Source organism: Lonchura striata, chromosome Z (genome assembly GCF_046129695.1).
Source record: "Lonchura striata isolate bLonStr1 chromosome Z, bLonStr1.mat, whole genome shotgun sequence".
NCBI classification, from domain to species: domain Eukaryota; kingdom Metazoa; phylum Chordata; class Aves; order Passeriformes; family Estrildidae; genus Lonchura; species Lonchura striata.
This window is the reverse complement of record NC_134642.1, coordinates 60,653,535-60,680,244: the sequence shown is the minus strand read 5'-3', so window position 1 is coordinate 60,680,244 and position 26,710 is coordinate 60,653,535. Positions and strand designations below refer to the sequence as shown.

The 26,710-nt window shown below is 39.5% G+C and overlaps 1 protein-coding gene and 1 long non-coding RNA gene across 2 annotated transcripts; one reads left to right on the top strand and one right to left on the bottom strand.

Moving 5' to 3' along the window:
- Window positions 1-3,680: 3,680 nt before the first annotated feature.
- Window positions 3,681-19,763, bottom strand: ALDH7A1 (aldehyde dehydrogenase 7 family member A1). The gene is made up of 18 exons (XM_077790260.1): window positions 19,590-19,763; window positions 19,428-19,481; window positions 18,421-18,486; window positions 16,619-16,699; window positions 14,165-14,288; window positions 13,423-13,555; window positions 12,791-12,835; window positions 12,381-12,458; window positions 11,432-11,529; window positions 10,381-10,422; window positions 8,676-8,770; window positions 7,733-7,817; window positions 7,338-7,444; window positions 6,551-6,667; window positions 6,015-6,112; window positions 5,781-5,854; window positions 4,930-5,005; window positions 3,681-4,163 (listed from the first exon to the last, which is right to left on the bottom strand). The coding sequence occupies exons 1-18, from the start codon at window positions 19,758-19,760 to the stop codon at window positions 4,109-4,111; spliced, it is 1,599 nt and encodes a 532-aa protein (XP_077646386.1). The 5' UTR covers window positions 19,761-19,763; the 3' UTR covers window positions 3,681-4,108.
- Window positions 19,406-21,597, top strand: LOC144248269 (uncharacterized). Its single transcript, XR_013341662.1, has 3 exons — window positions 19,406-19,500; window positions 20,465-20,631; window positions 21,222-21,597. It is a non-coding gene; the product is annotated as an uncharacterized LOC144248269 (long non-coding RNA).
- The last annotated feature ends 5,113 nt before the right edge of the window (window positions 21,598-26,710 follow it).

The window sequence follows — 26,710 nt, the reverse complement described above, 5'->3', positions numbered from 1 at the left end:
AAGTAGGCGATGTTAGCTTCACCACCACAGCTAAGGAGGTTTGGGACACCTGTAAACAGAGTGTCAGGGAAGTGTGAAACACAACTGCCACATACTGCCAGCTTTTCAGACTTTAATGTAATGAAAGGATGTGCCTTCCTCTGAAATTCAGAGATCTAACTTGAGCTGTTTGTTCCTTGTAAGTCCACCTGGAAATCAGGTTGCAGGAAAAGAGCTATAATGCCAGAGAACAGTAGCATACTGGGTAAAGTAAGTATTAAACCATTTGTTCTTCCTGGCTGAAACACTTTGGCTTTTGGAGTTAATGTTTTATACAACAATTGCACTAATCAACTGAGGCTTTTACAGAACAGAGTGTATTTCATTACTAGCTCAGAGGCAGCAGTCCCAGATGTACTGGAACATAAAAAGCATTCAGACAGAGAGGTCTGTGTTCTACACAGCTGGCTAGCAAATGCAAAGGCTGCCCTTGGGCAGGCGTTAGCCTGACCAACAGCGACACTGGGAGGAACACAAAGGTTTTTAAAAAGGCTCTGCTATACTCCGCTGTGTAAGTCCCTGTCCAAAATGCACATGCATTTTCCTATTATCTGTATGGAAAACCAGTGCTAATAATTAAATAGAAATTTAAAACAGCTAACCAGTATTTACCTTTGTACCACATATCCATAGGGCAAACATGTTCAAAGTGTGAGCCAAGATGCTTCTCACTTCAAGCAGCACTTCACTAGCAGCAGATGTTTGCACACTGAATGCATTAGTTTTCAAACACCAAGCATGTACCACATGACAGCATGGCTCCTGATTAAGGAATACCAAAGAGAAGACACTAAAAAAAATCCTTACTAAGTCACTGTTTTTTACTCAATAATTTGATTCTGTGTGATTGAGTAATTTTACTTCTATATTATAAGCTTTAATTATTTTCCTGCTTCCACCTAGGAAAATAAGAGGACACACTTGTGCAATACATGACCAACATGTTAGTGCAGGATGAAAATAGACAGTGATTCAAAAGAAAATCCAGGCACAGAAGTCTCCTGTAATTTACACTTTTTCATATAGTTACTTACGAAATTAATGTAGAGACACAAATGGGTTAGCACACCTAATGAGTCTTGAATGCAGCACCTAAACATGATTTCTCATACAGAAACATAGGTGTCAGAAATCAAAAGTTTTGGCAGCCACATGGTTTTGAACCCATCCAGCAACACAAACAGAATGATGAAAACACCAGATGAAAAGAATGTGATATAACATGAATGGGCTAGTGTACTACTGCTGAAAGAAAAAGGTGAACACTTTCCCAGTTGCTTTAATTCAGCACTGCAGGACCATTTTTTGCAAAATCCCAAGCTAAAACCCACTACTGGAAAGTAGTTTTCTTGGTTCCTGAAAATCATCACCTCTGCAAGAAGCTGTGATAGGACACAGTATGATAGAAGAAAAGCAACCTATAGCTCCCATTCTCACATTTCATTAAAAAATCAATTTCTCTGTTAGTCAGCAAAAATATTAGTAGAATTTTCATTTTTGTTCAGGTAATAATATGGCAAAAATAAAGGAAGTTACCTGTAAGACTGTTTCCCATCAAGGTCATTTCATAGTAAGCAATACTGTGCTAACCAATGAATTATTGATCATGTGTCATTTAACACTTGTTATTCACTGGTGTTACACACTCAGTGGTAATTAAGTTTATGCAACAGTGGAAGACGCTGATAACATTTGTTTTAAAACTGTAAGTCCATTACGTTGCACATACCAGTAACTCCCAAGACACATTTTATAACTTCTCAAAATTGCTTTCTATGGGTGAGATAACCCACTGACAGCTAATGCAGTTTACAATTTCTTGAATGGACCTTCCAAATCAAAGCAGAAATTGAGAAACTGTGTTTATAGTATCTTTAAACCTCCTTAGTTCATTACTTCATCATAACAATAACTACTTACAGGCACCTACATGCCTGCCAAAGCATACTACAGCCTGCAGCAGTCAAAGACACTCTTCCCACAGCCACTTTATACGAAGTCATTCAGCAAGCTGGTTCTAGGATTGTTCATCACATGTAAGGAATTCGAAGCCATCTGGAAAGAGAAGCAGCACTATGACTACCTGCTCTGGTACCACACTAGCAGTCCAGTGGCAGTGCAGATAACAGATCTTTGGAATAGTAATTCCCGTACTTAGCAAAAGTGAGGCTGAGTTTGTAGCCTACTTACAGAGAGCCCTTTCTCTGCCTATGTAACATGGATCTAACTCATTTACTCCTAACACCTTTAAAAGTTTAAAACACCTTTGTAGTTAACCTTCAAAAGTCTAGCATGTTTGCTATGCAGCCACCTCTTGATCACCCTTGTGCTTTTATTGCATTCATATTCGTTTTCAGATGAAGATATAAGACAGTCAAAGATCAGACTCACCAGACAAGTTTTGTTCTGTTCATGTTCTGAGTTTACATATCTAAAGCCAGATGGCAGAATCAACCTTATTGCTGTAAATTAAACAACTGGACTTGTGAGATTATTTTACCCTAAAAAGAACTTCTATTTTCAAGAAAAAAACAGATGTGACATGAGGCTATCCAAAAACTATGATAAGCAGCACAAAAAGATAATCCTAGAACTTATTTTTCAGGGTTAAGAGTTTCATACTGATATTCAGTGCCACAGAATAGCATTAAGGAGTACAATTTTTATAAACTGGTACTATTTGCTGAACAATTAAATTTGGGAATTCAATTGTTTATTGTCCTATCTGCTAGTAATTATCTGCCTGCTTAGGATATGCCAGCTCATTCTGTGTGCTAACATACAACATTCTTTATTGAAATGGCTAGACACAAAGAACTACAGGAGATTCAGCAGCAAAAAAAGCTTTGACTGCCTAATGTTTGATATACAGAACACAACACCCAAAATACCTTCTGTAACACAGACGTAAAATTCTAAACACTAGGCATTTTAAAATTAGAAACAAAGCTGAAAGGAGACCAACTAATATTGTGGTATGGTGGACTTTCAATCCAGTTTGCATGGCATTGCCACCAAAATATCATCAAAATAAATCAAGTCAAATCAGACTACTCGAATCTAAGCCCAAAATGAACAGTTCTGCCATGTTCAGAGATTGTGGAAATTTGGTATATGACATCGAGAAGAATCCCCAACATCAATATATTAAGAACTGCAGAAATTTCTCTGTGGAAAGCTAAAACTAGTCTAGCAGCATTGTGTCTTTTCTCATTCTGAGTCCTGAGCAAGGCTTCTAAATGAGCTGTTGTTGCCTGTAGTCTCCAGTGGCCAAAAGAAACTCTCATTTGAGGTGAAACACAAGTAAGCAATATGTCTTTCCTTATAAAATTATTTCTTCAACTGCATCTCCAGCTCCCATCTCCAGCCAGTTTGGTTGTAGGGTATCACAAAAGCTCTGACAACCTGAATTGGCTGTAACCCTTTCAAGTGTTAAAAGGAGATTCCAAGGCACTACAGCAGACCTTTATCTCCCAACGTGTGCTGAAAGTCTCCTTTCTGAAGGAGAGGCAGGAAAACTAAAGCAGTGCTTTTACCTCAATGATTTTTTTTCCCAGCCAGCAGCTCTGTGTGTGAAAATGGATAGTCCTCTGAATATTCCTGCTCAAAAACAGTGAATAAAACAAATGAGAAGCCCAAGCTATTTCACAAAATGTATCTTTATTTATTAATTGAAAAATAGCCCTGTACTGTAGCCAAATATCCCCCACAGCACCAGTTACCTGCAGGGAACTTGGCACACAGTTTGAAACACAGATGTTGTACCTGGAAACATCAGCAAAAGCTAGGGAGGGGATAGAGGCAGTGTTGGCACTGAAATACAGTATTAAGACAATGCTATCCAGGCCACCTGAACCCAAGGTGGTCAGTTTTAGTCACCCTCCCTTCTTCCCAAAGACCACAGACTTCTCATTTGAAGACTAAATTAGAACATAGAAAGTGAAGCAGTTTAAGAGTAGCTGATTTTCTGACAGATCTGGCTTCAAATAATTTTTATCCCCATGATGCTTAGGAGCTTCTTGATCCAGAAATTCTAGGATGGCTCATAGCACAGACATTCACAAGGTTGTTACTGAAACTTGATTCCTTGAGCCAAGGGCAAATCTTTGCTGTAGTTGATTGTACTGAAAGAGAAACAAGAAGTCAGAGACCAGACTTAACCACTGAGACAGATTATGCAGTCCACATCCTATGTACAAGCTGCTTATTTCTGTCACATCTAAACAAAAGATTTCTCTAAAGCAATTTGCTTACTTAAAACTATGAACTTCACTCCAGTTTTCAATATAGTAGTCATGCAGAGGAAAAGACCACATTTGCCATTATCTCTTTCTTTATGGAGAATCTTACTTCTCTTTATCTATTTTTCTCATACTTGGAGAATGTCCAGATAGAAAAACCAAGGTGGAATTTCTCATGTTCGTAAGTCGTTGCATGGAAAGCATAGATAGCACAGGTAAAGGCTATGGCAGTCAGCAGAGGATACTAATCTTCATCCACTACAGACTGTCAGGAGGTCTGTGGATAGCTAATCAACATATAGCTGAATCACCTACCAGAGGCAGTAGTGGTGCCCTCATGGTCTCCTCACTGTGGCTGAAACTCAGTGTATTTCCTGACAAGTTTCAGTAATTTTTCAGATGAATTTAAAATCAATTGAGTGTGGAGGGGGGGGGACCCCAAAACCACCTTATTTTTTTCCCTTGGAAAGTATAAAAAAAGTCTTCATAAAAACCCTTCAAATCTTCTTCTGCTATGAATGTGAAGAAAAGGCAATCACACTTATAGATGGTGACATTCAGCAAAGATAGTAGCCTTGTAGTCAAAGATTTATATGTTTTGAACTTTTGGAAGTTCATCTGTAATTTAAATTTATCTAGTCTGTCTTACCAAGTAGACCGCCTCATATAAAGTTTCCACGAATCACTTCCAGATTCTCTTCCTCCACCAGTGTGCTTTTCACCACCTGTAGCAAAAGTATTACGAATTAAAACCTATTTTTGGACATGGGAATCAGGACTCATTCTAGGAGGTAAGACATTTTTATAAAAATACATGGGAAAAGCTATTCCTTTCTCTTGTCCTATATCTGAGCTAATTTACCACCCCACACAACACACACAGCTAGCTCTCCCTTCATACTTGATGTAAAAAAACATCTCCCTGGAGTTCAAAGGCTCATCATGGTGGCACTGGAGGACGTTGTTTTAAAACAAACCTTCATCTTAACACAAGACAAGAGTACAAGAATGTGCTGGTTCTTGTACTGTTTAATTGGTAAGGTTAATTTAATTGGTAAGGTTAATACTTCTTCTTCCACCCCCTCATTTCTTTAGGTATATTAAAAAAGTGAAATCAAGGCAAAAATTTGTATTTAAAGATTTTCTCATGAAAATACTACATACCGTACATCTTATATAAACTTGCCCGTATACACAGAATTGCTCAAGATTGTTTTAATTAAAACTTCTACACAGTTTTGCACCTGACCATATATTTAAATACCCACAGAATATATCTCTGAGTTACATTCCTTTGATAGAGGGGAGGAGAAGGAAATAACACACGGAATTTTTAAAAACCTATTAGAACTATTTTTAAAAAAGTTTAAATCTAACTAGTGTTACTCAATATCTGTATTCTGCTAAAGCAGTATGATTCAAAATTAACTTCACTGATTTATTTACATTTAGTCATTTAAATGGATTGATTAAAACATTGAAGAAGCATAAGTAACATACCAAAAGCACCTCCAATCTCAGCTCCACTGGTTGGGATGTTAACATTCACAATACCACAATCAGATCCCTTTGGCCTACAAAGATAAGGCACAATTCCTCCTTAGGATCAGGAAAGGCTCCCTCCCTAAAATGAGTGCTGTAAAATGCTCAACTAGCATTATGTAGGGTTTACAAAAGACATGAAAGACTGATCTTATGTTCCTCAAGAAAGTATAAAAATAATTTAAATTATACCCAAGCCAGCGGAAAATCCTTCCCAAATCCTTGGTAAAGATACTGCTGGAAAGACCTTGTTTTACTTCATTATTCCAGGCAAAAACCTCTTCTTCCTCCTAGAAGAAACATGTGTCAATGGTTAAACCACGACTATCCAAAGCAAAGCAGTTACAAAGAAGCTCTGTGAGAAAAGACCCAACATACCACAGCCACAGTGCAAACGTCCAGAACAGCACTGGGCAAATACACGTGTACCAGCAATAGCTGCAGTGCTGCACGAAACACAGTCTGCCTTTGAACAGACGTGAACAGCATCAACAATGAGCACCAACAGCAGGAATCTGCTCCTGTACAGATTCTCATCATAACTCCAGCACTCTTCACATAAATGTGGCTACACAGTGAGTTGAACTGTGGCTATCTCACAGTGCAGAACAAGAGCTACCAATTCTTGAAGCACTGGGACTATTGCATGGATATGACACACATCTGATATCTCTCTTGTGACTCTACTGTTACCATCCTTGACACTCGTTTCACCACTGTAATTTTACCTTAAATTTCAGCACATACAGTATGGGAGCAAACGTCTCAGTGTGGACAATGGGTGCATTATGAGGAAGGCCAGTCACAATGGTTGGTTCAACATAGTTTCCAGGACGATTTATAACCTTCAAAATAATTTAAAAATAAGCAAGTTAGTTCCAATCAGTATTCAATTTAGTATTAGTGTAGAAAAGGAATCTTTCAGGGTCTGACCACTACAGCTGAGAAGTCAGAAATGGAAGACCAGGTAGTACTTTAAAACTTTAAAATTTACTTATTTAAGTATTTAAAATATAGAAGCATAACTTATGTCCACTAAGGATGTAATCAAACTGTAAAGTGTACAAGCTGAAACTTCCATTCTCTTACTTGTAAGCTACTTAGAATTTTAAAGATATAAAGAAGTTGCCAACAGAAGACACAAAGCCCCAGAATGATAAGTCAATGAGAATTAAGCATCCTGCATGATGAAGATGTACAAGTGATTGTCTTGTATCTCCAGTATTTAGACAGAACTGCAATTTACCTTTGTTACGTGTTTGACATTCACCATTTACATTGCTTTTTTTATTTTCACTATCACTTGCAATTGGGGAGTGGTGTAAGGGTAGCTTCCAAGTAGAATTGCCTTTACCCTGAAGACAGGATTCCAATTCAAACAATTCTCAACCTGATTAACTTGACATCCTGTAGTGGCTGACAGGACAAGCTGAGGTACAAGCTTGGCCTAGGCCATCATGTTACTGTACTTTTTTCCTAGAGCACAAACTGTAGCAGTGAAAATAACTTTGTCACCTTTCCACCACAGACCACAGAGCCACCTTGTTGTTTTGCTTGTTCTACTGCATCAAGGAACATTTTCACTGCTTCTTTGGTATGAAGAGGCCCATACAGAGTGTCAGCTAAAAAAAAGATTCAGAAGCAAACTTTCATCAAAATTCTGTATGTTTGCAAATATTCTTATCACAACATCTTGGAATTAACTGTTCTTTCTGTCCAGGATGAGCAGGATTAGCCAGATTCTTCATCTTCCTTTCAGAGTTTGTATTCTAAATGAAACCAGCTATTTCCACCCCCTGGTAAATGGCTAAAATTAGATACTTTGGATCTATAATCACTTTAGGATTTAAATAGAAATAAACCAGCAGCAACACTTTTCCTAAACCCATGAGATGGAAATAGCTACTTACAATCCCATGGATCGCCAATGCGGACCTGGGCATAGGCCTTGGCAAGCTTTGCCACCACCTCATCATGGATGCTTTCATGGAGAAACTAAAACATGGTAAGAAAGTTGTAAGACAGTGCAGCCCATGTAACTATTCCTGAAGTACTACTGCACTTCGAAGGGGGCTGAATAAAGAATGGAAGTAGTATTGTTTGTATTCAGCAAATCCCAAAATAAAAAAGAGACAGGGGCCAAGGCTTCTGAAACAGCACTAACACCAGAAAATGAAGATGTAAAACCTTCATCATAAAGATTTAAAACAAGCCAAGAAACAAGAATCTGTTTTAATTTTACCCCATCTCAGATCAGTGTTACCGATGTGCTCTGTAAACATTTCAATTCGGTGTTCTAGAATAAACCCTCCAGAAACTTTATTGCCTCAGTTTGAGGAATCACTGCCCATCCAATACACCCAAATCAATTAACCTACATCCACTTTGCCTAGTATTTACTGAATCAACCCAACTCTGACAAGACTATGCAGACACTGACACTATAACACCACTGAACTTGTTGAAAATGATTGGTTAAGAATTAATAACAAAGTAGGTAACACACACACACCCTTGCTTTTCTACAATATAAACACTGAACCAAAATTTGTAGTAGTCATAAGAAAAGCTCTGGCAATGAAAACAGAAATACAGAACTTTGCCAAGTACTATTTTCCTGACTTACAGCATATTTAGAAATATATACAAAGAAACTGTTTAGAGCTAGAATTACACTGGAATGAAACTGTGTTCTTATTTTTCCACCATACATTTTTTGACAAAATAAAAATGTGTTTCAAATATTATTTATTGCTCTTTGCAATATTAGGAATTGTTAGGCATTTTCTGAGCCAATTTGGAATTAAGTTAAAATTCAGAGCTACCCAAACCAGATGATACACATTTACTCACCAGCCTTCTAGCAGTTGTGCATCTCTGACCTGCTGTTCCCACAGCAGCAAATAAAGCAGATGGAATGACTAGGTTTAGATCTGCGTCTTCAAACACTTAAAAAAATTAAAATAAAAGCATGTTACTAGAGTAAATGAACAGTTGACAAGACTTAAGAAGATAAACAATATTGGAAACTGTCTGGTTGGTCAGGAATCTTTAGGAATAGTTGCACTATTGCACAGCATAGTAAGAAACAAAGAAACACCTCAAAACTCCCACTATTTCTCCGCAGCTGGAATTAGACATATGCAATTGGACATAACTATAGGATTGAACTACTGAAGAGAGCTGTTTGCAATAAAGTTTGCAAATAATTCCAGCTTCCTTTTAATTCAGGAAACTACAAGCAATTTTTGGACATTTCTCCACCTTGTCTGTCTCTCACTGAGAAGTTTATCAGCATAAAGTAGCAATCATAAAGTGTATCCATGTGGCCTTGTAGAAAGCATAGCTAAAACACACAGGTGTACAGTAATAAAATGTACAATGAGCTGAAGAAATTCATCTGGCTAGAAGACATTGAGATGTTTCATAAAGCTCAAAAGAGCCCCAAAATATCACACAGCTTAACAAATCCCACTAAAGTCTCTTAATCATGCAAATCATGCAAAACTATAATGAAGTTCGGGATGAAGTCAAACCAAACAATGATTCTGTGATCCTTCAAAGTCAATTCCAAAAAAGGCAGGACTTTAACATTAAAAAATGAATAACTTTCAAAGCATTAAAGAAACTTATACTGCTGGCTAAAAATCCGCATCGGAAAAAAGAAGGACCTGCTCAAATGTGATTTTCAAAAGAATAGATAATGTAGCATCATGTTTGTACTTCAAACTTCAAGAGTATTGATATGTAAATAAGCACATTTGTCCAGAATATGAGAAAGGTGAAACAAAAGGCAACAGCACAACTGGACAACAATTTAGATACTTACTGAGCTTATATATTCTTTTCACTCAGCTTTATAGTATTTATGTTGTTTATCTAGGAACTGTTTCTTACCCTTTGGTACTTAAACCTGAAAAATGTGCTACTGAAATAAATACCTGTATGCTTTTCTTTCAAGTATCATAAGCATACTAGACTTTATATCTATGTACTTATACTCTAAAATGCTAAAAGTGTAGTGCTCATGAGATTACATATAATAGTGCAGTCAGGCAATCGAACAGGCTTCCCAGGGAAATGCTGGAGTCTATGGATGGAAGTATCCAGAAAGTATGAGGACATGGCACTTGAGACATGGTATAGTGATGAATATGCTGTTGCTGGGTTAAGAGCTAAACTTAATCTTAAAGGTCTTTTCCAACCTTAATGATTCTACAGCTAAAACCATCATAAAATCAAATTTATTTTAGTCCACAATCCATTACTGAAGCCTACTGCTTATCTCATTCTGCTCTCCTCTCCAACACTGATTACTTAAAACATCCTGGAATCTCACTTTTTGTCTTAAAACACTGCTCCCTACACAACATAAAAGACAGAAAACCCCCGCAACATTCTATTATTCTACATGAACTATACATACTTTTAAAAGCCCAGTGTGGGGAGAAAAACAAGAAAACAAAAGAAACAGAAAAAAGTGACAATTAGCTATGAATATTTGCATACTAGCTTCCAAGTATAATCTGTGGGACTAAATTTCTACAGCGTGTATTACCAATAATGGCATTGTTTCCTCCCAGTTCCAGCAGGCTTCGACCTAATGAAAAACACAAAATAAGTTATGCCCTGTGCACATGTATTCACTCCACCTCAAGTCAGTGAGGCTACCTCTACCTAGAACTAAGCTTCATGAAACATATTTTTATGGATAAACAAAATGTTTTAGAGATCACAGTCAACTAATTACTCTAGCCAAACCAGAAAATTACAGGAAATACTACATCTATCACATATTATGAAGATACCCGCACAGCAGCTATGGCACAAAGAAGTTTAAAAGGATAGGCAATAAAACCGCTCTGGAAAGAAAGAGATTAAAACAGAAAAAAGTTGCAGCATAAATAGTACAACATAGATAAAGAATAAGGTTCTACAAAAATAAAAATGCACATAAAATTTAACTAAGCTCATTTATTTCCCTGGCAACTGTTGATCTACAATCTGAGACAAACAAAATCACAACCTGCATCTGGGTAAATATTAGCTATTTGTTCTGGTTTTTGGGGGGCTTTTTTTACATTTGTATGAACTTTAAATGTATAAAACAAAAAAAAAAAAATGTTTGCAAGGTAAGAAGAATCCAGCTGATGATATTCTTGCCTGTACACTTTTAAATATTTGCAACAAATACAGCACCTCAAAAATCATCACTGTATTTATCAGGAGTAAAAGGTGAGGGGGAATGTATTAATGTATTCTATTCACATTGCCATAAAGACCATAAGCCCTGGTTATTTACCCTAACGATTTCCATACCATTAAACACTAATGGACATCACCACACCTCTCCCCAAATTAATTGTAGGACTATGGCTATGTGGATAAACTGGAAAAAAAATCTGAATTGTAACAGAACTAACTGAAAAATGCCATATGTATCTATGAGCAGTTTCAAACCACGATTTATCCACGACAAAAAAAAAACCCAAAAAAAAAAAAAAAAAAAGAGGTAACACAGCTGAAACAAACTGTTATTTTAAAATCTTATGGGGCACTGCTGCCTTCAACAAATATGGAAAGAAATAGAGAAGAGCCCACACACTCACCAAATCTCTCCTGAACCATAAGTGCTACTTGTTTGCCCACTTTTGTGCTGCCAGTGAAGGATAAAAGGTCCATTCTTTCATCTCTTGCCATTGCTGTCCTGCACAATGGGACACAAAGCACTGTGTTCAACAAAAGACATGCAGACAGAAAAGCAGCTTCCACACACATCAGCTTCCACATCGATCAGCTCCAATCAGGAAGAGCTTAACACCAGAGCCACTTCTTTGAACCATCAAGCAACTAAGCTAATGTCAGGAAAGCTTCTCCTTAGCCAGAAAAAAGGAACATGGCTGTTTCCAGCCACCTTTTCAGACAAAAAAGCATCACCTGTAGTAACACTGAAATTCAGTCTAAAGTATATTCTGAGATTGTTATGATCCATAAGAAAACATGCAAATCTATAACTTTTTTAAATGCCTGTCATATGTTTTGCCTTCTCTTTAAATACTCAAAAGATATATCTGAATATACACTTGTATGGGGGATTTCCTTATCGTAAAAATCAAATAAAGTGATTTGGATTGTACAGGTTCCAAGCACAGCACATCTATGAGCAAGTGCAGAGTCCTGTATGACCACAGAAAAGGGGAATTATTCTACTCCACAACTAATCTTAAAGATGCTACATATTCAAAACACTCAAGAACATGGTAAGGGGAACCTAATATTAACTGTACTCTTTGGGTGTAAGCATATGCAGAAGTGGAATATAAGCTTAGTCATGTCTCTTCATTAAATATCTGACAAGTTCTTTGTTTGCAGTTGATCTCACAACAGCAAATTGACATATGTATTATATTTAATGTAGGGCCAGAATTTCAGATCTGCTGATAAAAATCATGGCAACATGTGCGTTCCTAGAGACTAGAATAACTTCACAAAAAATACCTCAAAGAATATTTTTTTACCTTTTATAAAGGTTCACCAATAGCATGAAATATTACATACCCAATGTCTGCTCCACCACAAACCAGAGAGCAGATTGCTCCAGGCAACTTGTTATCCTCCAAGACTTTTGCAATTATCCTGGAATGAAAGATGTAAAAATGTTAGAGATTTCTGACAAGTGCAAATAAGGAATGAACCATTACAACTGTCTGGGGGTTTTGGGGTAGTAGTGGTTTGGGGTAATTGTTCTCAGGAGTTAATATTAGATCTACAAGACTCAGTAATAACCTGTCTTAAGGGGCCTACTTTTATGTAGCATTTTAAAACAAGTGCTATTGGTAATGCACAGAAAGTATTTAAAATGTTAATATAAAGTAACAATAAACCTAAAGGAAGTATCACTATGAAATCTATTTTTTGGAAAAGTTCTCCTTTTTATTGGGATGAAGATCAAAGAAACCAGAACTCACTTTGTAACAGCAACACTAACAAGGGATGTTGTAGGAGCACCCTTCCTAGAAAGGGAAAAAAAATTACATTATTTTCTTATTCTTTTAAATTCTTTAAGAATAAGAAATAATTCAAATAAGCAAATTTTAACATCTCTGATCTACAGCACACTTTGGTTAGGCTGCTTTTCAGGAACAAATTAAGACAGGAGTGCAAGTATTTCCTTCTGTAGCTGAGCATTCAGAACTTCTGTTGAAATCTATGTGGACAACAGCTAGGCCAAACTTTAGACAGAAGGAGGTAGATGAAAGGAAAATAGGAGATAGGAGAGAAAGTAAAGCTACTTATTTATATTTTTAATCTTTACTGTACCAACTCAGAATATATTAACTACCACTGCTGCAAGCTCACATCCTGGGTTCTTTATTCACAGACCATTTGGCTAAGTCTTGGATGGATCTGACCTTAGTACCTCAAAGAGGAACTTACCACAAATTTAAAAAAGCTCTGACTAAAACTAAAGAGAATTTAAGCCTACATTACATAGAATCAAATATCCAGAAACACCTGACACTCAGTAATAATTTCATGCCTGAGTTAATAACTTTACCATTTAAAAATACTGCTAGCAAGGTGGACAATGAGATCTTACCAGAGGCAAGCATTTCCACAGATCATTGCAATTGCACTATTCCACCCATAAACTGCCACAGGGAAGTTGAAGGCCGTGATGATTCCCACCAGCCCAACGGGATTCCACTGCTCTATAAGGGCATGGCCAGGTCCTGAAAGCAAAGTCACAACATAATGCAGTTTTCATCCATTTAATGTTTGGGGTTTTTCTAAAAAGGGAAAACATGTAAGCAAGAAACATAGCATCACTCTTCATTCCACCACAGCATTAGCTTGCAAAGAGCTGTATTATTTGTGTTCCACAGCTTACATGGATAAGGTTAGCTAGACTGTACAAAAAGCTAATGATTTGACAACAAAGTTTTTTTATTTTAGTTATTCAGTTAACATATTGATGACTTGAGTTAATCAATAACTGACAAGGAGGTCTCTCCTTTCTAAGTACACTTCAAAACTTTTTACATACTTTTCTCTACCACCTTTCATCAATAATCAAAGAGAATCTAATGCTTCAAAGAAGAGAGAAGATGGATGGACTGACCTGCTTATCTGTCACTTCATTAGGTACTTCAATAGTTGGCACTACTGCCCACTACATCTATTCCTAAAGCTCCCTAAATATCACATCGAACAGAGATCTTGATGGACTACAAGACCATATATTTAAGCTACACCTCCATATCTTCATTTCTTTAAAGGAAAAAAAACCAAAACAAACAAAAAACTCCTCACACAAAACCAAAAAAATAATGCATACTTACTTTCTGAAGGCAAAATAGGTCCACCAATCATTCTAGACAAACCAACAGCATAGTCACAGACATCAACATACTCTTGTACTTCCCCAACACCCTCGACAAAAATCTTCCCCATTTCCAAAGAGACCTGAAAAAATTCAGAGTAAGAAAAACTTTTTTACAAAATTCCCTTGGACCCCTAATATATTTGGTCTCCCCTTGATGTTGGGTGTATCTGCTCAAGTAAGATTTTAACTTGGTGGATTTCATTAGAAGAGATTCACCTCTTCCTCAGTTATAGAGAACTTAAAGAAACAACACACTAGACAACTGGACATGGGTCATATCCCAATACAATAGGAAGAAATTAGAAAGGGAAATTAATGGAGAAATTTTTTTTTAAAACTACTGAAAGGAGGGTCCAAAACTAATGAGATTCATTCATATGTTTAGATCAACAGCACCTTGGATTTACATCATCAGGCTTGCCTACATTGTGGGCCAGGCAAGGACCAAGTTGGAAAAGGAATTACTCTGCTCCAGCAAAAGAAAACAGCCACTTACCTTTTTCATAAGCAAACCACTCATTTTACAACATCTCCAAGCAAATTTGAGATATTTCATTTGCAAAGACTGCTGAAAATGCTTACACATGTTTAATATTTTAATAACCTGGAATGTTTAGGATCAATGTATTGAATTTTTTTTTTCTAAAGTTGATCTTAAACTACATCCTTCTCTTAAAATTTATTTATTTATGTTAGATATACTCAGTTGAAATATATCAGTGAGAATAAGCTGGTATTTGATGATACTGTCATCCAAAAATGAGAAAATTTGAAAATTAAGGAACTGAGAAATCACCTACTTATCTCCAATCAGTTTTGTGGTCTTGCTCTGAATAGCATGGACTCTCCATGCAGGTATCACCTGACACTTTACACTGATGACTGTACTTTAAAAAGGCTGTTAAATGAGGAATCAGGTTCAAAGGATTTCCACTGGATTTTTCTCTCTATGTCACAGTTAACATAAGGATGACTAACTGTATTTCTGTATGCCTGTGGTCATCTCAAGACAGAAGGAACAGTCCATATCTGACCAAAACCAGAGCAGCATCAGACATATTTACTGAGAAACACAACAGTGGGTACGTGCAGTAGAAACATTGGGATACTTCACCACAGCATGGCAAGGTGAGGCTGGAAATTTCCTACAGCATATGAGAAAGATAAGTTTCTATGCAGTTCCTTTTTACATATTCTAAAGCCAGGCAAAGTCCTAAAACCTGAATACCTACTGCACTTCTTTCACCCTGAAATTCATCCCCAGTCCTAGCAGAGCTGAACACATATATTATTTGTTTGGGAAAACTAAGAAAATATGGCAAGAAGCTGTAAGTTTTGGTCAAGGAATAGAGAACAAACTTCTGTCTGTCTACACTTATAAGGGAAGCTCTACTATTTTTGAATACAGGAGTACATTAGCACTGTAATTCCACAACAGAAACTGTGCTGAGGAGATAACATCAAGGAAAACGGCAGAACAAAGTTTTGGAGGTTAACAATATCGGCTTGACTACACATGGAGTTATTCACTGACAGCTGTTTCTGAACAGCAGCATAGGCAGGCAAGCCCCGCAAAAAGAAAGTGGAAGTTTCCCACTTGACTCCTTTTCTTCCCTAGAAAGAAAAGGAGTAAAGCAAGAGTTTTAAAGGAGTGGTCCTTCAGCCTTTATGTCCTGCACGGCACTGCAAGATCACCTCATTAAGACCATCTCAACTTCAAAAGCCTTCTATTTCCACATGTCACTTGACAAAATCCTGCAGATCACCAGAAAGAGCTCATGGTTAAAATCTCTGTATTATAGGAAGGTCTTTTTTCAAGACACTTTTAGTATTAGGAAGTGCCCTATCTAACAGGCAGAAGGGCAGAGCAGGGCAACAGTTGTACCACTCATCCCAGAGAGGCCCATAATAAATTTTCTTTTCCTATTATAAATTGCCAATTCACAGAATCACAGAATATCCTGTGCTAAAAGGGACCCACAGGGATCAAGTCCAGCTCCTAGCCCAGCACTATCTCCAGGAATCACACCATGTGCCTGAGAGCATTGCCCAAATGCCTCTTGAACTCTGTCTGGCTTGGTGCTGTGACCATTTCTCTGGGGAGCCTGTTCAGTGTCCAACCACTCTCTGGGTGAAGAACCTTTTCTTAACAAGTAACCAAGCTCTCAGCTGATACAGCTTCATGCCATTTCTACAACACAGTAATTTTAAAATTATTTTCTTATTTTTAAAATTAAAACTTAATTAGGCAAGCTAACAGAACTAACAGCAATTACTTAACAATTACTAGAGTTAGTATTGCAGAAAAAAAATAGTATTACTCAAAAAAACCCAAGTTGTGACACACCCCTCACCTTCATTCCACACCCTCCCCCCCCAAAAATGTAGGCTACTTCTGAAAATACCTTACCAAGCTTCCTAGAACTTTGATTTTTTGTCTCAGGGCATCACCAATCTGTCGCACTATTTCTCCACGTTTAGGTGCAGGGATCTAGTCAAAACAAAACAGAAGAATCTATATGAGATTGAAAATCTGTAACTTCTACTGTATATATACTGCTAGTTTTCTGTCCTTGTAGTAAGCAGTCACAGATTGCTGTGCTTTTTTGTTTATCTTCCCAAGACACTGTTACTTGTTCATTTTTATCATGTGCACTGCTTTACAAGAAACTGTTTCCTGCCTCAGAGACTGATAATCGTACAAACTTTTTGTCTGTTCAAAACTTCAGTTTCACTGAATATTGCCAAAAGCATTTAGATTGTTAATTCTCTTACTTCTGTTCAACTACGTCACCCACAATGCAACCAATCAGCTGCACCTCAAGAAACAAGCAATTTTCATAAAAGTGTACTTACTGGTTTCTGAGCCTTGAAGTGTACTTAATACCATACTTTCAAACTTTCTTTCAGTATGACATTTTGTTAGCAGAAATTAAGACACATAGAAACCTCAATCATGAAAATATTAAGCTCATACACCAACTCTTAATATATTTTTTAAAGTGTAGTATCAGTATGGTAAATAATAATCAATAGCCATGTTTAATTTGCAAACCATATGCAAAAGGATTTACAGGTTTAAAACAAGTTCTCTGTAAAAACAAGACTGAGGAGAAATGCACAAACCATGCAAGCATAGCTCTGTACGGCCAATACCTTTCAAGTAAGCACATTACAAACAACAAAATTCACAAATTAATAATAATAGCTTTGAGAAAAAGCCTTCAAGAAACATTTGATGTATTGATTTTTTTATCAACACATTGAATGTTTCCTGAAGGCTTTTTATCAAAGTTAATGTTATTTGTTATTTGCTATTGTTGGATTGCTTTCAGGTTATTTCCAAACATGTTATGAGTTACCAACATTAGACTCACAAATTGTAACAAAAGAACACATACTAACATATCCTGAGGAAGCTGTTTTGTTCATCCTAAACTTTGTTGCTAGACAACAATTAAGATTTGCTGTCTTCAGACAAGATAAACTAATGTGCTGGCTAAAATATAGAGTTCACATCACCTTTTGAAATTCAGGTTTCAGGCTCTACTAAAGAAAAAACAGGTAGCTGTAGGAACCAAGCCTGGCACAGCCATCAGCAGAATGGGTGCTGGCTGGACACAGGTGGTAGAACTGCATGGGGAACTACAACTTGCTAAGGAAGAATAGCTTAGCTGTTACATACAACATAACACTAATGCTTTTGAACCACACAGTTGTTCTGTGAAATACTGAACAACTGTATTGTTCAAGACAGCAGGTGAACCAAAAACCCCCATGTTTATAACCAGCAGTCTTCCTCACACCAGGAGAACAGGAAGATGAACACAAGTTACACCTCCATATATTCCACAGAGCTCTCCCAGAAGAGGGGGCAACAGGAAGTGAAACATGTATAGGGATAGTTTACTTACTACAAGGTTTCTGAACTTCACCAGACCTGCTGGCAACAGCTCACAGGCACAAGCCTTGGTAAATCTGCCAGGGTTTTGAAAACAAACATATCCCACAAGTCAATGTCCTCATCTTTGTACCCCAGTGGTATCATACACATACTATCTGGGCTTATTTCTTGAGGTCTCCATTCCAGATTTTTGCTCCAATGTATCACACACAGTACGACCACATTTTTACACCTTCACCTTATGAGGCAATTTTATCGCCTGTCTCTGCCACAGATATGTAATAAATGAGAAGTCTCCATTAACTTACATCAGCCCAGACCTTCCATGCATCTTTAGCCTTCTTTACTGTTTCTTCATAATCCTCCAAATTACCCTACATGAAAAAGCACATCAAGGTTAGGAAAATCAAACCCCCAAAAGAAATGCCACAAAAAAGCTTCCACACCTAACTCAAGATTAACATTTTCATGGAGCGTACTTGTACTACAGGATACCACTTTTACAGGATGCTTGTAAATTGATACAATTTGGTTTCAATATGACAAGTTGTCTGAAGACACTGTCAATGAAAAGCATATGTACTGCCTAAATTAAAAACAAAAAAAAACCCAAAAACAACAACAAAAAAAGACGTGAGCAGAAATTTTCATTGGGGTATTAGAAGAAGCTCCATATAGAATAACAGTTTTATAATTTTGTATATATATATATACATACATACACACACACACATATAAATATGTCCTACTCCATCAGCCTCACTCGGCATCAAGGGCCAGTTGAGTCTTAATACACAAAAGGAGTAGGTTAATACAATAGTGCTACTTTTACAGTTAAAAAATTGACAAATTTACTACTTTAATGTCAAGTTGATCTCCTTCCTACCTCCTCCCAGGCCACTCATCCTTACCAAATAGAGAAAATCTGTTGCTATTCTGCAACTTCCCTAAGAACAAAACGAAAAGGCAAGGGAAGGAGTCTTGCTCTTCCCAACAATGCTTGCAAAAGTGCAAAAGTGAGAGGCAGAGGGCTGGAGAGACAAAAAAAAAAAAAAAAAAAAGGAAAAAAAAAGGAAAAAAAAAAAAAACAAACCCAAAAAAAAAACAAACCAAAACAACCAAAGAGCAAACAGACTGCTTTTCTTCCCAGGAAAGCCGCAGGCATATTGCCAGCAGTAGGCTGAGACGAGCTCCAGCGGCGCCCTGGACGCAGCATCCCCTGGCTGCCGCTGCCGCACGGGGGGTTTCGGGCAGGGCAGCGCCCGAACCCGCAGCTCCTCCCGCCCGCTCCCGGCGCTGCCCCGGCCGCGCTCACCTGCCGCACGGTGGCGATGGGCTCGTTGTTGGCGGGGCAGTACGTGGTCACCACCTAGAGCAGGACGGCAGCGGTGAGCGGCGGGGCCCCTTCCCCGGGAACAGGGCACGAATCCGTAAGGGCCCCGCCGCCCCCCACCCCCGAGGCCCCGCCGCCCCCCACCTGCCCGCGGCCGCCCCAGCGCCCGTTGTACACGCCCGGGTTCTCCTCCCGCAGCCCCAGCTCCCGCAGCCACGCGTAGCGCTCCTGGCCGATCAGCAGCGTGGACATGGCGGCGGCCGGCGGCCCGGCCCGCGGCAGCAGCGCGGCCGAGGCGCGGCGGAGCCCCAGCATGGCCGGCGGCCGCCAGCGCGGGGGGACGGGCAATGGCGGCCGCGCCCCGCCCGCCCGCCGCCATTGGCGGCGCCGCGCCCGCGCCCCCCGCCCCGCCCGCCTGGCCCCCGCCCCGCTGGCCGGGCAGGGACCCGCTGGCCGGAGCCCCTTGGCCGGGCCCCTGCCCGAGCCGCCCTGACCGGGCCTGACCGAGCCCCACTGTCCGAGCGGTCCTGCCCGAGCCCCCCTGACCCAGCGCCCCTGCCCGAGCCCCCCTGACCCAGCGCCCCTGACCGAGCCTGTCCGAGCCCCCCTGACCGAGCCCCCCTGCCCGAGCCTGTCCGAGCCCCCTTGTCCGAGCCCCCCTGACCGAGCCCCCCTGTCCGAGCCCCCCTGACCCAGCGCCCCTGACCGAGCCCCCCTGACCCAGCGCCTCTGTCCGAGTCCCCCTGCCCGAGCCCCCCTGACCCAGCGCCCCTGACCCAGCCCCCCTGACCCAGCGCCCCTGACCGAGACCCCCTGTCCGAGCCCCCTGACCGAGCCTGTCCGAGCCCCCCTGACCCAGCGCCTCTGACCCAGCCCCCCTGACCGAGCCTGTCCGAGCCCCCCTGTCCGAGCCCTCCTGACCGAGCCCCCCTGCCCGGGACTCCCCCGCCCCGCGCTGGCAGCGCAGCCCAGCCTGTGTGCTGTCGAAATCTATGCACACTCTGCTTCTTTTCGAGAAGGGACGACTGAGATGGGACCTCATCAATGTCTATGAGTGTCTGAATGGAGGGTGGCAAGAGGACAGAGCCAGGCTCTGGTCAGTGGTGCCAAGCAACAGGACGAGAGGCAACAGGCAGAAACTGGTGAACGAAATTCACTTGAACGTGAGGAAGAATTTCCTGTGCAGGTGACTAAATGCTGGAACAGATTGCCCAGAGGAAGTTGGAATCTCTCTCACTAGAGATATTCAATAACCATCTGGACACAAATCTGTGCCATGTGCCCTAGGATGACCCCACTTAAACAGTCAGGTTGGACCAGATGTGCTCCCTTCCAATGCGATTGATCCGTTCTATGATTCTGTGTGATTCCATATACCCTTCAAGAGCTGCAGGGGCAGAGGAGTCCCCAGCTCAGGTTTTTCTAATTCCTGCAGAAAATAAAAACAGGGGGCATCAAAACAAGAGGGAAAATCTGTAGCTATCCTTATGCAACAAATAGTAATATGTGGGAGTATGCACAGTTCTTTCCCTTCTCCAATACCATGCTTGAAAATCTCACTGTCTTTGGCTTCTGAGCCATCCACTTTATCTACATGCCAGTGTTTGTGAAGTTACAACATTTTTCTTTCTCATATGCAGGACTAACACACTTGATATGCACTCACCTTGCAAAACTGAAAGTGATTTCTATCCCATATTTTTACTGTAATTACACTTCAATGGCTTTTGAAATTTAGATGACTTACTGTGATCATGAAATATTGTTTGTTTTCAGGAATGCAGTATTTTCTGAATGGCTAAACCAATGAGGAATAAACCTTGATACTAAATGTCTCAGAACAAACTTATAGGATAGAGAAGAAATGCCGCTCTCAAGAATGCCATTGTTTATTTTTTAGTTTTCCACAGCTACACACTTTTCCTTAATATGAATTGCATTAACTATAAATAATTATTTGCTCTTTAAGAAATGGTTGTTCAAGTATATTTTTTTTTCAAATGAAAAATATTTTTGGATGATGCAAACAGAGTAGCAGTAGAAAATAGTATTGGCAAAGTTCAAGAGCTGGCTTTGCCTTTGGCTGTGCTGCATGCAAAATCAAACTGTCTCTTACTTGGAAAATGTATTTGGATACTATAAAACTTGTATCAAAAAAGGTAGCAATGTTTTCTTTCTGCAGAACTTCACGATTTTTTACCTTATATATCTTTACATGATCAAACAGGTGTTTTACAACCACATAGCTGCAATGCATGCATTGTGTTCTAGCAAAAAAGTGGGACTCTCAGGGCAGTAGCTGATGCATGGGAACTGAGTTTCAGTTCCATGGTCTCTTCTCGTCACCATAAGCAAGCAGTTCTCTAGCAACAAGTGCACACAGCTATTGGTGCAGCACCTACTGGTTGAGCCACAGGGAAAATCTGAAACCCTGGCACTGTTGGCTCTGTTCATATTCTTTGCTCTAGAGCATCCAAGCAGATGAAAGTATCACTGTCATAGATGGTGCCAAAGTCCTTTCTGGAGGGACCTGGGGCCAGCTTGTCTGCAAGCAGACAGTGATCATGATGCAGGGCTAACCGTGTGAGTCTCATGGGTATTAACCATCCACTGCATGAAGATGTGCTTAGACCTACATTCAACATTAGCGCAGGGCCCTAGCTCTTTTTCAACCTGCTGTGTCCAGTCCAGGTCTATATCTAAATCTATGTATGTCTTCAGAAGTTGCAAGCCCAACAGGGGTGTGAATTCAGGCCAGAGTCTGAAATAAAGAACATACACAATATGTTCTGTCCTACAATTGCAGAGCAAGGCTAATCACAGGGGAATTTGGAGGATATAAAAACATTGTGCAATAGCCAGATACATGGAGGTAGGAGTGGGAGGAGAAGCCCCGTATCACACTACTGTATGTATGTTTTTGTTATTTGTTCTATTTGATGGTATGGGCATCCTGAGCTTGATAGTTTTAATCTTTATTAGTCAGAGTTTTAGAGAGAAATTATCTATCTATGGTAAACTTATTTTGCTTTGTGATCATACCAACATGACAATTTGCATTCTCCATTACTTAGACATGTTGTATCCACCACTGAGAGTGCATCTTGAAATTCGTGATATTTAAATGGTCATGAAACATTATTCTTCTGTAAGGTTATAATTAAAGTTGTTAAAATGTTCACTTCAAAGAAAGCATTCAAAAATATATGAAAATATTAATTTCAGTGATGCTTGTGAAAATTGGTAAAAGTACATCCTCATCTTGTCCATCAAAGTTTCCTTCTTTCCAGATCTGATCAGCTGAGCATTGTCACAAGAGTTCTTGGCTCCAGCTTAGGGCAAAAAACATTGTAGTCAAAGGGGCTTGGAAAAGGAGGCAATTCAACAATATCCCAGTCATGAGACAGACTTTGAATCCCATGAAACTGTTCTTGGGTTCTGGATTCACTACAGGGCTCTTCAGATGTAGTTCTTCTTTGCACTTTGCTTATTTTCTCATCTGTAGGAAGAGGTACACGTTTCTTGCATCTTTAAAGCAATATCCAAGGAGCAGTACCTGGACATAATGAGGGTGGAGGCCAAATGTCCATGTTCAGGAGATCCCAGAGCTTTTACACTTTTGTGAATATAGAAGAGCTTCAACAGAGTACAAGCAATTCAAACAAGAGGAGTGGGGAGGAAAAGGAGGAAAGCTTCCAAAAACAGGCTTAAAATTTTGTTTCATTTCACATATTTTTGCAGCATGACAGAGCCTTGCCTTAGAGCAGCAGGCTCCTTTGTCCTGTTCACATGACTGTGATTTCAGTTAGTTTTCCGAAGGAACTGTTGTCTTTTTCTCAGTGGTAGTACACAAGGAATTCAAAGAACTATAGTGATTTGTGCTCTCAAAACAGTCAAATCTATAAGGGGGAAAGCAAACAACAAAATGTCTCTCTTGACCTGAAGTACTTCAATCAGTGCTTTTCACTTCTGTAGTTTGTCAGTTACCCATAGTTTAAAGTGTCTGATTTACACCGCACTGAGAGTGATAACTGCCAGGAATCACTTTAATCCTAATAAATAGGCGTATATGTTGTATATCCCATAAAGACAAAAGGGTTTGAGGTTTTAGGAAAAAACAACAAACCCAACAAGGTATCTTGTCATATGCACAATGCAACAAGGAATTTAGCATGCTCAAAAACAGATTTTGCATGTTTAGCTCCAAGTTACAGTGCAATGGGCAACATTCTACTATCTGGCAACAATCAGCAATAACTTAATACAAGTGGTAAGAAGATCACTTCAGTGGAATCTGAGGCTGAAAAGGAAGTTGGTTCAGCAACAACCTCTGTACTCTGGATTGTCCTCTTTCCATGTTGTCCATGCACTGGTAACCAGAGAGTTGCAGTTATTCCATGTGAAATGAAAGCATCCTTGGGTGCAGCTTGGTGACCTGTACTAAAATAAGTTCCTCTACCTTTTATATAGCCTTTTCCACCTGCAGAAAGCAGTTTAGAAAGTCAGTGACCATCATTAGAATAATTTAATCTCTAAGGAAATGGAAATCCCTATAAATTGCTTCACACACTAAAGAGAGAAATCCCTTTGGATTTAAGTTTCTACCTGGTATTTAGCCCTCAGGCCTTGCTACTGTATCATTTATCGTTGTCCCATTTTGTTACCACTCTAGAGTTCTCATATAGACTGCAACTGTAGTAAAAGTGCTTCTTTACAAATAACTCTTAGTAACTCTTCTTTCCAAAGGCTCTTAGTAATGTAAAAATGACTAGCAAACCCACCTTGCACGTGCTTGGCTTCTCATGGGAGTTGTGTATATCTTTACACTGATGGGTGGAATAAATGATGATCAATCATGTATTTTACTCAGGTTGGCAGCCTGTCCACAGTTGGGCTCTGCCAGGGATTGATACTGGGCTTCATACTGTTCAACACCTTCATAAACTATCTGATGATGGGATTGAAAGCATCTTCTTTAACTTCACTGCTGATGCTGATGCTGATTGGGTGATGATGTGAATCCATCAGAAGGGAAAGCCATCTTAGAGAGAAATTCTGACATGTTGAAAGAGTGGGCAGGAAAGAACAGAGTGAAGACAAGTGTAAAGTCCTCTATTGAGGAGATAACAAAAGAACCCAGGACAGGCTAGGATCTGTGTGGTGGGGCAACAGCCTTACTGAAAGGGACCAGAGGTTCCTGATGGACAGCAAGCCAGACATGATTGTGCAGTGCACTGCAGCAGTGGCAATGGCAAAAAGCTAGAGAACCTGCCTGTCATGAAGAAAGACTGAAGGAGTTAGGTCTCTTCTCCAGTGGAGAGAAGGCTCAAGGGATTCTCTCCTCTCCTCCCTGCCAAGGCTCAGAGGGGATGTAATCACATTATTTGAGTACTTCTGAGGCATCTACAAGGATAATGGAGGGTCTCTTCAAAAAATGCTACATGTAGAAGACAAAGGACAGTGATACAAGTTGCACTGGGTGACGTTTCATCTTGAGGTAAGAAAGACATTTCTTACAACAAAAACAATCACTGGAACAAGTACCTCCCTAGGGACTTGGTAGAGTTCCCATTGCTGGTGGCTTTCAAGGTGCAATCAGATAAAGTGCTAAGTAATCTCTAGATTCCATTTCCCACAAAAGGATTTAATGATTTTCCAAGGTCCCTTCCATGATTCTCTGGCACATGTGGGGTGTGTTGTTCTAGAATCCAATATATAAGCAATAGAGAGCAGGACAAGGAGAGGTGCAAAAAAATTTAAAACATACTTGAAAAATTCGGATGGATTTGAGGTACATTTTGAATGAAGGTAGAACTAGACCACATGGGAGGGGGGGCGGGGGGGGGGGAAAGGGCAGTGTCTTATATATATATGTGGATCTTTGAATAACTTTGTTATCAGCACAGGGCAAGACTGTCCATATTAAGTAGGCATCCCAGAAAAAGTTTACTTGCCAATTTTCATGTTACCACATGAAACAAAACAAAACAAAAAAAAATCAACAAAACCCCAAAAAAGACCCTGAAAACCCCCAAAACACCAAACACAACTCCCCCAAAAACCAAGCCAAAACAAACAAACAAACACCAGATAATAAATTACTGGGAAAGGTGGGACTTGGAAAACAACAAAAAAAAACTCCTCTGTGTTTAAAGGGGCTTACCTGGAAGTTCAAACAGCCAGAGAGAGTCCAGCTTTTGTGCTGCTAATAGTGCTGGGGCCATGAGCTATACATTGCATCTACCTGTTGCTAAGCATTTGAGGATAGAAAGCAACAGGGCAATCACATTCAACATTTTTCTCATGCTGATAAACTTGTGTCTCTTCTCATGTAGTGCTTATGATACTATCCTGACTATGAAGGAAGTTAAAGAAATGGGTGTTTGTGAAGCCATCATAACAATTTTTGCAAAGATTTCTCTCACATGTAACTTAGCAGCTCAATGCCTATGTGGGTGGTAAAGTTGTTGTGAAAATAGCCTCCCCTCTGGTAATGTAATTATTTAGTGCTGTGCAGCTTTGCATTTCTTGGTCTTTCAGTAGCATTGCTTGGTGAGAAAGGTTGGCTGTGCAGCCGATACAGCAGCATTAGGCAGATTTCTCTGTGATACATGTAAAATATGTCTACTATGACATTAAGAAATGAAAAACCAAAAAAAAAAAAAAAAGAATCATCCAAATGTTAGCTAAATAAGTCTGGATATCATTATTATAACTTGCATATTAGAATAACAGGGCTGAGAGAGTTAGGGAAGAAATAAAAAAAACACTTATTTATGCTTCAATATCCAGTTCAATAAAAGCCTGCAACCTCTGGAAACTTGGCACAAGATCAAAAGAGAAAGAAATTCAAGAGTTCAAATTCCATGTGAAGCTCCACAGGTTTTGAAGGGCAAAGATCACCTTCCCAGGAAACATGGTTCAGCAGCATCCCTTCTTCTAGATAACATTCCCATGAATATTATGGATTTGGGGCAGAATGGCCATGCCTGGGAGGGCTTGACGCTTATTGGTATTAAATAGTTCAGTGTTAATTCTTAATTCCAATCTAGAAAAAACCCCTGCCTGTCTGGTTAGAGCAGTGAGGAGTTGTACTTGATCCAGTCAGCATCCTTAGACTAAATGGACCTAGAAAGCCTAGTTCCACCTATTAGGACAGTGGTTACTGATCTTTCTAGGCTGAAAGAAGTATTGCCAGGACTCAACATTTTTCCAAAATGGAGGGAAATTATTTAACTCTCATTTTTGAAGCTGTTCACTTGTGC